This window comes from Pongo abelii, chromosome 2 (assembly GCF_028885655.2).
Source record: "Pongo abelii isolate AG06213 chromosome 2, NHGRI_mPonAbe1-v2.0_pri, whole genome shotgun sequence".
In the NCBI taxonomy this organism is placed as follows: domain Eukaryota; kingdom Metazoa; phylum Chordata; class Mammalia; order Primates; family Hominidae; genus Pongo; species Pongo abelii.
In genome coordinates this window covers 106,526,836-106,539,581 of record NC_085928.1, presented here as the reverse complement: position 1 = coordinate 106,539,581, position 12,746 = coordinate 106,526,836, and the positions used below count along the sequence as shown (strand labels likewise).

The 12,746-nt window shown below is 42.9% G+C and overlaps 1 protein-coding gene across 47 annotated transcripts in view; it reads right to left on the bottom strand.

Moving 5' to 3' along the window:
• Window positions 1-12,746, bottom strand: part of MAP4 (microtubule associated protein 4) — a 228,772-nt gene that overhangs the window by 66,365 nt on the left and 149,661 nt on the right. For 32 of the 47 annotated variants that reach the window (XM_054550401.2, XM_054550373.1, XM_054550374.1 and 29 more), the window contains 3 exon segments: window positions 9,619-9,741; window positions 3,164-3,277; window positions 335-457 (listed from right to left, as the gene is read on the bottom strand). In XM_054550401.2, the coding sequence (XP_054406376.1) occupies window positions 335-457; window positions 3,164-3,277; window positions 9,619-9,741 (360 nt within the window). 47 annotated transcript variants of the gene reach the window in all.

The window sequence follows — 12,746 nt, the reverse complement described above, 5'->3', positions numbered from 1 at the left end:
GCGCTGGTATTATAAGTGTGAGCCACCACACCAGGCCGTAAATCTGTACTGAATTAAAAAAAAATTCTGATACCTAATACAATGAAAATGTGATGAAAAAAATATATATATACATTAAAAAATACAAAAAGTATTTATTTGCCCGTTAACCCTAAGTGTTATAGTTCAACAATTTAATTCCTCCAGTGGTGATATCACTAATATAAGCAAAACATTTGTGATAGTTCTGAAATTTTTATACCTGCTGTAAGCTGCTAAAAAATACACCTGATGATTTATATTGATTACCAATACTGCAACCATTAACTGATAAAGGGAGTCTCTAATAGTTTACCTGCCGTTGGCTGAGGAGGTTCTGCAACAGCCTCTGGGGAAACAAAGGACTCCGAGTGTGGAGAGTTTAAGGCTTCCACAGACCACCCCTGAGGTACAACAGCTGTGTTGCAGGGAGACATACCTAATATTGAAACACAAATACATTTTGAAACTTAGTAAACATTGGAAACAAAAGGTATTTGATATTTAAAATCAGCTGCATATATTGCCAGGAAGACACAGACTAATAAAAACAATGCAAAAAAAGTTTTTTTTCCTTTTTTTGAGACGGAGTCTCGCACTGTCACCCGGGCTGGAGTGCAATGGCACGATTTTGGCTCACTGCAACCTCCGCCTCCTGGGTTCACGCCATTCTCCTGCCTCAGCCTCTCAAGTAGCTGGGACTACAAGCACACACCACCACACCTGGCTAATTTTTTTGTATTTTTAATAGAGACGGGGTGTCACTATGTTGGCCAGATTGGTCTCGAAATCCTGACCTCGTGATCCACCCGCCTTGGCCTCCCATAGTGCTGGGATTACAGGTGTGAGCCACCGCACCCGGCCGACAACGCAAACAAGTTTTAAGGGAAACACTGCTGACATTCTTCAGGTTTTAGCTAGTTGTTAGTAGGTGGTATAGTATATCCCAGTAGTGCCATTAATCAACATTCATTGGCTACCTTCTACAGGGTAATATAAAGATTCAAAATATTAATGATTGAACTCTAGTTCCAACACCACAACCAACATAATATACTATAGTAAAAAACTGCGAGTCTTAATTTCTTCATCTGCAAAATGAGATTAACACCTCCCTTTCCAACATTAGAAGACAATTTTATTAAAATACTTTGTAGCAGTTTGTTGTTGTTGTTGTTGTTTTTGAGATGGAGTCTCACTCTGTTGCCCACGCTGGAGTGCAGTGGCGTGATCTCAGCTCACTACAACCTCCACCTCCCAGGTTCAAGTGATTCTCCTGCCTCAGCCTCCCGAGTAGCTGGGAGTACAGGCATGCGCCACCATGCCCAGCTAATTTTCTTATTTTTATTATATTTATTTATTAATTTTTGAGATGGAGTCTTGCTCGTTGCCCAGGCTGGAGTGCAATGGCACGATCTCAGCTCACTGCAACCTCCACCTTCTGGGTTCAAGTGATTCTTCTGACTCAGCCTCCTGAGTAGCTGGGATTATAGGTGTCTGCTACCACGCCCAGCTAATTTTTGTATTTTTAGTAGAGACAGTGTTTCACCATGTTGGCCAGGCTGGTCTCGAACTCCTGACCTCAGGTGATCTGCCCACCTCCGTCTCCCAAAGTGCTGGGATTACAGCCATGAGCCACCACACCCGGCCTAATTTTTCTATTTTTAGTAGAGATGGGGTTTCACCATGTTGGCCAGGCTGGTCTCAAACTCCTGACCTCAGGTGATCTGCCCGCCACTGCCTCCCAAAGTGCTGGGATTACAGGCATGAGCCATTAGGCCCAGCCTAACTTTTGTATTTTTAGTAGAGACAGGATTTCACCATTTTGGCCAGGCTGGTCTCAAACTCCTTGCCTCAAATGATCCATCCGCCTTGGCCTCCCAAAGTGCTCGGATTACAGGCGTGTGCCACTGCACCCAGATGTTTTTTTGTTTTGTTTTGTTTTTGTTTTTTTAAGACAGGGTTGTCCAGGCTGGAGTACAGTGGCATGATCATGGCTCAATGCAGCCTCGACCTTCTGGGCTCAAGCAATCCTTCCACCTCAACCTCCTGAGTAGCTGAGACTACAGGTATGTGCCACCACGCCTGGCTGAATTTTAAAATTTTTTGTAGGACAGGATCTCCCTATGTTGCCCAGATTGGTTTCAAATTGCTGGGCTCAAGCAATCCTGTCGCCTCAGCTTCCCAAAGTGCTAGGGTTACAAGCATGAGCCACTGTGCCCAGCTGTAAATGAAGAAGTAGACAAATGTGGCTGGGTGCAAAGGCTCACGCCTGTAATCCCAGCACTTTGGGAGGCTGAAGCGGGTGGATCACTTGAGCCCAGGAGTTCAAGACCAGCCTGGGCAACGTGGCAAAACCCCATCTCTACAAAAAATTAGCCAGGCATAGTGGTACACACCTGTAATCCCAGCTGCTCAGGAGATTGAGGTGGGAGGATCACCTGACCAGGAGGCCAAGGCTGCAGTGGGCCGTGATCGCATCGCTACACTCCAACCTGGGTGACAGAGTGAGACCCTGTCTCAAAAAAAAGGGGAGATTACAGCCCAACTGTGAATCTGTGAATTGTCTCCTTTGATTAATCCAAAGAGAGCCTTGTCACACCCACAGCCCCTAAATCTGACTTTTCTTAATGGTTAACTTCAAAGGTGATGTGTGAAAGGCCATGTTGATTGTTTGGCATTAAATAACTAAAGGACACCAGAATATGCCACCCCAAAATATGTTACTTTGGCATAAGGACTTTTTTAAGCTGAAGGCTATTATTAGCCTGGAGATGGCACCATAGGAATCTACATAGCAACCTTTACTAACTAGCTTTTACCTACCATTTACCTGTCTCCCATAATTTACGGCCCCTAGAGACTCAAAAGTCTTTTCCTTCATCTTCTCACTTCTCAAAAAAAAAATTTTAACATTCTTTATTGAAGAAGCTATATAAGGTGGAATTCTAAAGCCACCTCTTGTGGAGTTACTCATTCTCTAGGTACCTCTCATGTACATATTAAATTCACATTTTAAACTTTGGTCTCTTTTTTCTTGTTAATCAATCTTTTGTCACAGAGCCCTAGTCAGTGAACCAAAGATGAGTAAAGAAAAAAATTTTTCTCCTTCCCTACAGAATAAATCCATTTGGAGAAGCCATACCGTAACTGTCTTTCAAGGGATCATTTTGTCCTGCAAATATTGAAGTATCAGCTGTTGCACTGGAAGGAAAGACCAAATCTGCCAGGTCATCATCATGGTACATCTTAAAGGGATCTGGAATATAGAAGAAATCCAAAACTCATTCCTGGTGAATGCAACTAGGAAGATTAATATTTCTTTTTTTTTTTTTCTGAGGCGGAGTCTTGCTAAGGCTGGAGTGCAGTGGTGCCATCTTGGTTCACTGCAACCTCCACCTCCCAGGTTCAAGCAATTCTCCTGCCTCAGCCTCTTAAGTAGCTGGGATTACAGGTGCTCGCCACCATGCCTGGCTAATTTTTGTATTTTTTTGTAGAGACAGGGTTTCTCCATGTTGGCCAGGCTGGTCTCAAACTCCTGATCTCAAGTGATTTGCCCACCTCGGCCTCCCAAAGTGTTAGGATTACAGGCGTGAGCCACCGTGCCCGGCCAATATTTCTTATTATCCTATGATGAATATAGATGAGTTGTCAACAGTAAGTAAACTGAAATCATATGTGACTGCACATGGTAGAGAATCAATATTCACTAATTCATTTGTTATGAGTTAATAATAAATAATCCCTCCTCTAAGATTTGGTTATGTACATCAGATAGCCAACAAATGTATAAAACAAAAAGGGCAACTAATGCTCAACTGTATAACGAACACTCTAAGAGGTTAAAGTATAGAGAAAACTAAATTTTCAATATATATTTATATAACATTCATTTTAAGTTACTTTTTAAAAAGACAGAGCCATTAAGAAGCTTAAAAAAAAACCAACAAGTAATTTTTCACCTCATGTGGACATGATGAAGAAAACTGCATTTCAAAACTGTCTGAATGGGACAAGATAAACAATTGTTATCCTAACAGAAGAAATAAACTCTTGACTCAGGAGCTGGCATGAATAAAAGCACTCAAAACATCAGGTAAACTCTTTGTGATTTTGTACATGAAAAAAAAGCAGGGCCGGGCATGGTGGTTCATGCCTGTAATCCCAGCACTTTGGGAGGCCGAGGCAGGCGGATCACAAGGTCAGGAGATTGAGACCATCCTAGCTAATAGAGTGAAACCCCATCTCTACTAAAAATATAAAAAAAATTAGTCAGGCGTGGTGGCACGTGCCGGTAGTCCCAGCTACCCGGGAGGCTGAGGCAGGAAAATCGCTTGAACCCGGGAGGCGGAGGTTGCAGTGAGCCGAGATGGCGCCACTGCACTCCAGCCTGGGCGATAGAGTGAGACTGTCTCAAAAAAAAAAAAAAAAAAAAAAAGATAAAAGAAAAAAAAGCAAAGCTGTTCAGGCTAAACAAGGGTTCCACTTTCTGAAGAGGCCTTCTTGGAATTTATCTTATTATCTTAATCATCCTGAAGGCTTGTTAAAATAAAGATTGCTGGTTCCTGAGAATCTGCATTTCCAACTAGTTCCTGAGGGACACTAACACATCCCTCCCTTAAGACACTTCAATTGTCAGAGACAGCTGCATAAAAGCCCAGGCCTTGAGAGAATGTTCATTTTCTTGGCTCTGAGGCAGCTATACCACCCTCTTTTTGTAAGAAATTTCAGGATTAGGGGAGACCACTGCATCGGGAAGTGTGAACAAGCAGAAGGCAATATTGGGAAACTTGTTGAGGCTTCTTCTTCAGAAAACCATGGGAGCCTGGAAAAGTGGCACACACTCCAGCTACTTGAGAGGCTGAGGTGGGAGGATCTTCTTGAGCCCAGGGGTTCAAGGCTGCAGTGCACTATGATATGGCGACTGAATAGTCACTGCACTCCTGTCTGGGCAACACAGCGAGACCTCCCATCTTTAAAAACAAAAAACACAGCCTGTTTTTTTTTTTTTTTTTTTTTAAAAAAAAACACCGTTATTTTCAAAAAACGGAAAAATTAGCCAGGCATGGTGGCGCATGCCTGCAGTCCCAGCTACTCAGAAGGCTGAGGTGGGAGGATCACTTGAGCCTGGGGAGGTTGAGTCTGTGGTGAGCTGTGGTTATACCACTGAGCTACAGCCTGAGTGACAGAGTGAAACTCCATCTCAAAATAAATAATAAAAACAGAACAAAATTAAAAAAAAGAAAAGTAGGGGAGATAGAATATGAGAGAGATGATAAACATTGCTTCTTCCCAGTTCTATATGGTTTGGGGTAGCTTGCTGCTTGCTCTGCCTTTCACACTTCCCTTGAGGGAAAAAAAGATTCTTAAAGCATCAAACAGAGTAAATTCTGGATGGTTTGCACCTTAAGATGGGAGCTTGCTAAATTACATGTAAAAATAGATGATTCTTACAGAGTTCTGTCATTTAGTCATTAATTTTTTACTGGGTGCCTACCACATGGCAGACCCAGTATGCTCTAAAAAACCCAAAGATGTACAAGGTCAGGGATGGGAACATTTAGCCACAGGATATATTTTGGTTCAAGTCAAGGGAGATCTTTGCTTGATAAGTATTTAAGCTGAGAACTAAAGAACTGAGTGGTTATGAGGAGGAGGACAAACCTTTTCTCTCTCTACATTCCCTCTCCTCTAATCCCACAATTTAAAATTCCATCTATAGGTTGATGACACCTGAATTTATATCTCAAGACCTCTAGACCTCTCCCCTTATTTTCAGACTTTATGTAGCATGTTTCCAAATCTACTCATTATATAGTCTTTCCATCTCTAATGGCATTCTATCCTTCTATGTTTTTTGCAAAACACCTTGGAGTCATCCTGGACCTCCTCTTTTTCACACACCACAGCCAACCCATCAGAAAATCCATTGCCCTTGACCTTCAAAATGTGCCCCAGAACCTATTTCTCCCCCAGCTCCATGACTAGGGTTTCTCACAAGGTTGCAGTCCAGCGGTTGGCCAGGGGCTGTGGTGATCTGAAGACTTGACTGGGGCTGCAGAACCTGCCTGTTAAGATGGCTTACACGGCCGTTGAATGGAGGCCTCTGCTCCTCTCCAATGTGTGCCTCTCTATATCAGCTGGCTTTCCTCATGATGAGTAAACCCAGAGTGATCAAGATGGAAGCTACGATATTTTTTTTTTGAGATGGAGTCTCGCTCTGTCGCCCAGGCTGGAGTGCAGTGGCGTGATCTCAGCTTACTGCAACCTCTGCCTCCCGGGTTCAAGCAATTCTCCTGCCTCAGCCTCCCAAGTAGCTGGGACTACAGGCACCCGCCACCACACCTGGCTAATTTTTTGTATTTTTAGGAGAGACAGGGTTTCACCATGTTGGCCAGGATGGTCTCCATCTCTTGACCTCGTGATCCACCTGCCTCAGCCTCCCAAAGTGCTGGGATTACAGGCGTTGAGCCACAGCGCCCGGCTAAAGCTATGATATTTTCTGTAATTTAATCTTAGAAATGACACACTATTATTTCTGCCATCTATTCTACGATCACACAGACCAAACCTAGTACCACATGGGAGGTGACTACACAAGGGTATCAATACCAGGAGGCAGGGATCATTGGGAGCCATCTTGGCAGCTGACTACCACACTCAACTTTCAGGAAATTAAACTCCACTGAATTTTTTTTCCTACTCAAAATTGGTCATTCCTTTGTTACCCTTGCTGGCTCCTCTTCTTCCTGATTTAAATTATTTATTTATTTATCATTTGAGCTTGGGCGGTCAAGGCTGCAATGAGCCCAGATTGTGCCACTACACTCCAGCCTGGGCGACGGAGGGAGATTCTGTCTCAAAAAAATAAAATAATGAACAAAATATGGTACAGCCATACAATGGAATATTACGTGTCCATAACGAAAGTACTGATACATGCCACAAAATGCAGGACTCCTCAAAACATTATGCTAAGTGAAAAAAAGCAGTCACAAAGAAACCACTTTATATGATTCCCTTTATATAAAATGTCCAATCTAAGCAAATTTATAGAGACAAAAAGCAAATTGGTAGTTGCTTAGGGTTGCAGTGGATAGGGAGATGGGGGTGATATTTAAAAGGTACACAGTTTCTTTTTGTGGTAATAAAAGTGTTCTAAAATTGAATCTGGTTATGGTTATAACCATAAATAGACAAATAGATAAGTAGATAGAGTACAATTCAGCGGAATTTTTTTGGAGACAGAGTTTCGCTCGTTGCCCAAGCTGGAGTACAATGGCACGATCTTGGCTCACTGCAACCTCCACCTCCCGGGCTCAAGTGATTCTCCTGCCTTAGCCTCCCGAGTAGCTGGGATTACAGGTGCGCACCACCATGCCTGGCTATTTTTTTGTATTTTTAGTAGAGATGGGGTTTCACCATGTTGGCCAGGCTGGTCTCGAACTCCTGACCTCAGGTGATCTGCCCGCCTCAGCCTCCCAAAGTGCTGGGATTACAGGTGTGAGCCACCACGCCCGGCCAATTCAGTGGAATTCAGTTACTCTATTTTATTTATTTTATTTTATTAAGACAGGGTCTGGCTCTGTCACCCAAGCTGGAGTTCAGTGGGACAGTCTCGGCTCACTGCAACCTCTGCCTCCCGGGCTCAAACGATCCTCCAAACTCAGCCTCCCAAGTAGCTGGGATTACAGGCGCCCGCCACCATGCCCGGCTGATTTTTTTATTTTTAGTAGAGACGAGGTTTCACCATGTTGGCCGGGCTGGCCTCGAACTCCTGACCTCAGGTGATCCACCCGCCTCGGCCTCCCAAAGTGCTGGGATTACAGGTGTGAGCCACCACGCCTGGCCTAAGTTACTCTATTTATCTACTCTATCTACTCTACCTATCTGTCTGTCTGTCTACACATCTATCAGGGACAGGGTCTTGCTGTGTTGCCCACGCTAGAGTACAGCAGCACGATCCTAGGTAACTGCAGCTTTGAAGTGGCAGACTCAAGTGATTCCCCCACCCCAGCCTCCCGAGTAGCTAGGACTACAGGCATGTGCTGCCACAACCAGCTAACTTTTAAAATTTTTTGTAGAGACAGAATCTCATTATGTTGTTCAGGCTGGTCTCAAACTCTTGGCCTCAAGTGATCATCCCACCTATGCCTCACAAAGTGCTGGGATTACAGGCACAAGTCACTGAATCTGGCCAAATTATATACTTTAAATGGGTAAACTGTATGGTATCATGAATTATTGGCCAGGCGCAGTGGCTCACACCTGTAATCCCAGCACTTTGGGAGGCTGAGGTGGACAGATCATCTGAGGTCAGGAGTTTGAGATCAGCCTGGTCAACATGGTGAAACCTTGTCTCTACTAAAAATATAAACAATTAGTTGGGTGTGGTGGGCACCTGTAATTCCAGCTATACGGGAGGCTGAGGCAGGAGAATCGCCTGAACTCAGGAGGCAGAGGTTGCAGTAAGCTGAGATTGCGCCACTGCACTCCAGCCTGGGTGACAGAGCGAAACTCTGTCTCAAAAAAAGAAAAAAGAATTATATCTCAATATAGCTTTTTCTTCCCCCCCCCCCCCCCCCCGCCAAATTACTTTGTATCTAGGAAAGCCAATAACTGACAAATGGTACAGAACATCACATACTAGGTTATTTGAAACAAATGATGAGCATCTTATATGTTAGATGTCAAAAAAGAAGCCTTATTTAAGTGGAAACATAACTTGAGCTCTCAACCTGGCTAACAGGGAAGTACCAAAGCTATTCCTTTGAGGCTCTTTTGGAACTCATTCTTCCTACCAACTCTAGCTCTGGGCTACTACAGATAGGCTTTTTTTTTTTTTTTTTTTTTTTTTTTTTTGAGATGGAGTTTCGCTCTTGTTGCCCAGGCCGGGGTGCAGTGGCGCGATCTCGGCTCACTGCAACCTCCGCCTCCCAGGTTCAAGCAATTCTCTCTCCTGCCTCAGCCTCCTGAGTAGCTGGGATTACAGACATATGCCACCACACCTGCCTAATTTTGTATTTTTAGTAGAGACAGGGTTTATCCATGTTGGTCAGGCTCGTCTCGAACTCTCGAACTCAGGTGATCCGCCCACTTTGGCCTCCCAAAGTGTTGGGATTACAGGCGTAAGCCACCACACCCGGCCTGTTTTTAATTTTATAGAAAGTGGGTATGAATCAGCTTTCTCTTCTGTCAAAAAAGGATACATATATTTGGCAGAGTTAGGTAAGAAATACCGATAATGTGTATATAAAGGCTCTAGCACTGTGCCTGGCACAAAACAGCCTGGTTTAACATTACCATAATAATTCCTTCTGGAAGAATTAAGGTTCTAAGGTACTATGGATCCTCTAATCTTCAGTGTATATGAATTTCAGATAATGTATTTAAAATAGGTTTTGAAGAACAGGGAACTAGAGGGCATTAACTGTCTCAAAGGAAAGGATAAATGAAGAAGAGAAAGGGACAAACCAATGCTAAGGTTGTACTTTGTGATCTATACTTAAGCTAAAATATTTTCATCTGAATGGTGGTTGTAGCTTTTTCACATTTATGTCATAGCACACATTTAGTAGTCACGAGCAAGCCAGCACTTACCAGTCTGGATAGGATTGACCACTTGCTCAGGTTGGAAACAAAAGTTGGTATCTTCTGGCCAGTTCTGGCTATTTGGGTATTCCTGGTAGGCCATTTTCTCTTCAAGGAATTCAGTTGGAGACCCTTAATATAGAGACACAAAACAAAAGTTACAAGATATTACAGTTTTCTCCTCCACTACAGTGGAATTTCTACAAAGTATTACAGCTAGTACAATATAAAAAAATCCTATCTAGCTAGTGTCTTACAAGAAAACTTTTTTCTTTTAATTGAAAGATAAAAGGAGCTGGGTGCAATGGTGCATCGGTAGCCCCATTTACTTGGGAGACTGAGACAGGATTACCTGAACCCAGGAGTTTGAGGCTGTAGTGCACTATGATCGCACCTGTGAATAGCTACTGCACTCCAACCTGGGCAACATAGCAAGACTCCGTCACTAAAAAAAATTTTAAGATAGAAGGAAATAAAGTAGGTCATTAAGGTTAAAAAAACACTACAGAGTGACTTCTAGGTTATGCAGGCACGAAGAGGGTAGTGATTTCTCCACATGAAAGAACAAAGATAAAACTGTCAAAAGCAACAATTTCAGGGAGCTGGAATTAAAAAAAAAAAAAAGCCAGCCTAAATAAGTGGAAAGGTATAACATGTTCAGGAATGACAGATTCAATACTGTTAAGATGGCAATCCTGAAAATGACGAATATATTGAGGAAATTACAAAATAAGCTCATTCCATAATTTATATAAAAATGCAAAAAACCTAGAAAAGCCAAAACAATTTTGAAGAAAAACAGTTGAAGGGCTTACACAACCTGATTTCAAAAGTTATTATAAACGTACCAACTCAGGCCGGGAGAAGTGGCTCACCACCTGTAATCCCAACACTTTGGGAGGCTGAGGCAGGAGGATCACTTTGAGGTCAGGAGTTCGAGACCAGCCTGACCAACATGGTGAAACCCTGTCTCTAGCAAAAATACAAAAATTAGCTGGGCATGGTGGTGCATGCCTGTAATTCTGGCTACTCAGGAGGCTGAGGCACGAGAATCACTTGAACCTGGGAGTCGGAAGGTTGCAGTGAGCCAAGATTGTGCCACTGCACTGCAGCCTGGGTGACAGAGCAAGACTGTACCAACTCAGTGTGGTATTGACAACACACTTAGATAAATGGAACAGAACAGGTTCAGAAAGAAACATACAAAGTTAGGGTCAACTGGCTATCTACAAACATAATATAATTCAACATAATTATATTCAACCCAGAAAAAAATTTTTTTTTTCAACAAATGATACAGAAACAACTGGACACTTACCACATAACATACGTAAAAGTTAACTCGAAACAGATCAAAGACCTAACGTAGCTCACTTGCTAACTTATTATGCAAAAAAAAAAAAAAAAAAAAAAGATAAGACAAAGACCTAATGTAAGAGTTAAAACTAAAAAAACTTATAAACAGGAGAAAATCTTTGTGACTTTGGATTAGGCAAAGATTTCTTAGACATGTCACCAAAAGCACGATCTGTAAGAGACAAAATATATAAATGGGACATCATGAAAATTTAAAACTTTTGCTTTTCAAAGATACTATTAAACGGCCAGGCACGGTGGCTCACGCCTGTAATCCCAGCACTTTGGGAGGCCGAGGTGGGTGGATCACCTGAAGTCAGGAATTCAAGACCAGCCTGGCCAACAGGGCGACACCCCGTCTCTACTAAAAAATACAAAAATTAGCTGGGCCTGGTGGCGTGCGCCTGCAGTCCCAGCTACTCGGGAGGCTGAGGCAGGAGAATCGCCTGAGCCTGGGAGGCAAAGGTTGCAGTGAGCTGACATTGCCTCACTGTACTGCAGCCTGGGGCAACAGAGTGAGACTGCGTCTCAAAAAACAAAACCAAGCAAAAAAACAAAAGACAACAACAAAGGTACTATTAAAGAAAATGAAAAGAGAAGTCATAGACTTCGAGAAATATCTGCAAATCATAAATCTGATAAAAGATTTGTATGTAGAAGAGATTATAATCTCTCACAATACAATTATAAGATAAACAACTCAATTTAAAACTTGATGGCCAGGCGCAGTGGCTCACGCCTATAACCCCAGCACTTTGGGAGGCCAAGGTGGGCAGATCACGAGGTCAGGAAATCGAGACCATCCTGGGTAACACAGTGAAACCCTGTCTACTAAAAATACAAAAAAAAATTTAGCCGGGCATGGTGGAGGATGCCTGTAGTCCCAGCTACTCAGGAGGCTGAGGCAGGAGAATGGCGTGAACCTGGTAGGCAGAGCTTGCAGTGAGCGGAGATCACACCACTGCACTCCGGCCTGGGTGACAGAGCGAGATCCTGTCTCAAAAAAAAAAAAAAAAATTGGCTAAATATTTCAATAGACATTTTACCAAAGAAAATATATAATGCGTAATATGCACATGAATGAAGCTCATCAGTCCCTAGGGAAATGCAAATTAAAACTACAATGAGATCCTACTACAAAACCACTGAAATGGCTGTTATCAGGCCAGGCACAATGGTTCATGCCTGTAATCCCAGTACTTCGGGAGGCTGAGGCAAGAAGATCACCTGAGCCCAGGAGTTTGAGACCAGCCTGGGCAACACAGTGAGACCCTGTCTCTACAAAAACATACAAAAAAAAATTAGCCAAGCATGGTGACGAGTGCCTGTAGTTTCAGCTACTCAGGATGCTAAAGCAGGAAGATTGCTTGAGCCTGGGAAGTCGAGGCTGCAGTCACCTGTGATCACACTACTACTGCCTTGGTGACAGAAAAAGGCCCTATTTTAAAAAAAAGGCTGTACAAAAAGACTGACAGGAGCAATTTTGAGAATGTGTAAAATGGTAGTTTGGTGGTTTCCTTTTATTTATTTATTTTTGTTTTTCTCAAAGGTGCTCTTTTTTTGTTGTTGAGACAGGGTCTTGCTCTGTCATCCAGGCTGGAATGCAGCAGTGTGGATCATGGCTGACTGCAGCCTCAACTTCCCAAGCTCATGCAATCCTTTCACCTCAGCCTCCCAAGTAGCTACAAATATAGGTGCTTGCCACCACACCTGCCTAATTTAAACAATTTTTTTTTTTTTTTTTTTTTTTTTTTTTTTTTTTAGAGACAGGGTCTCATTAT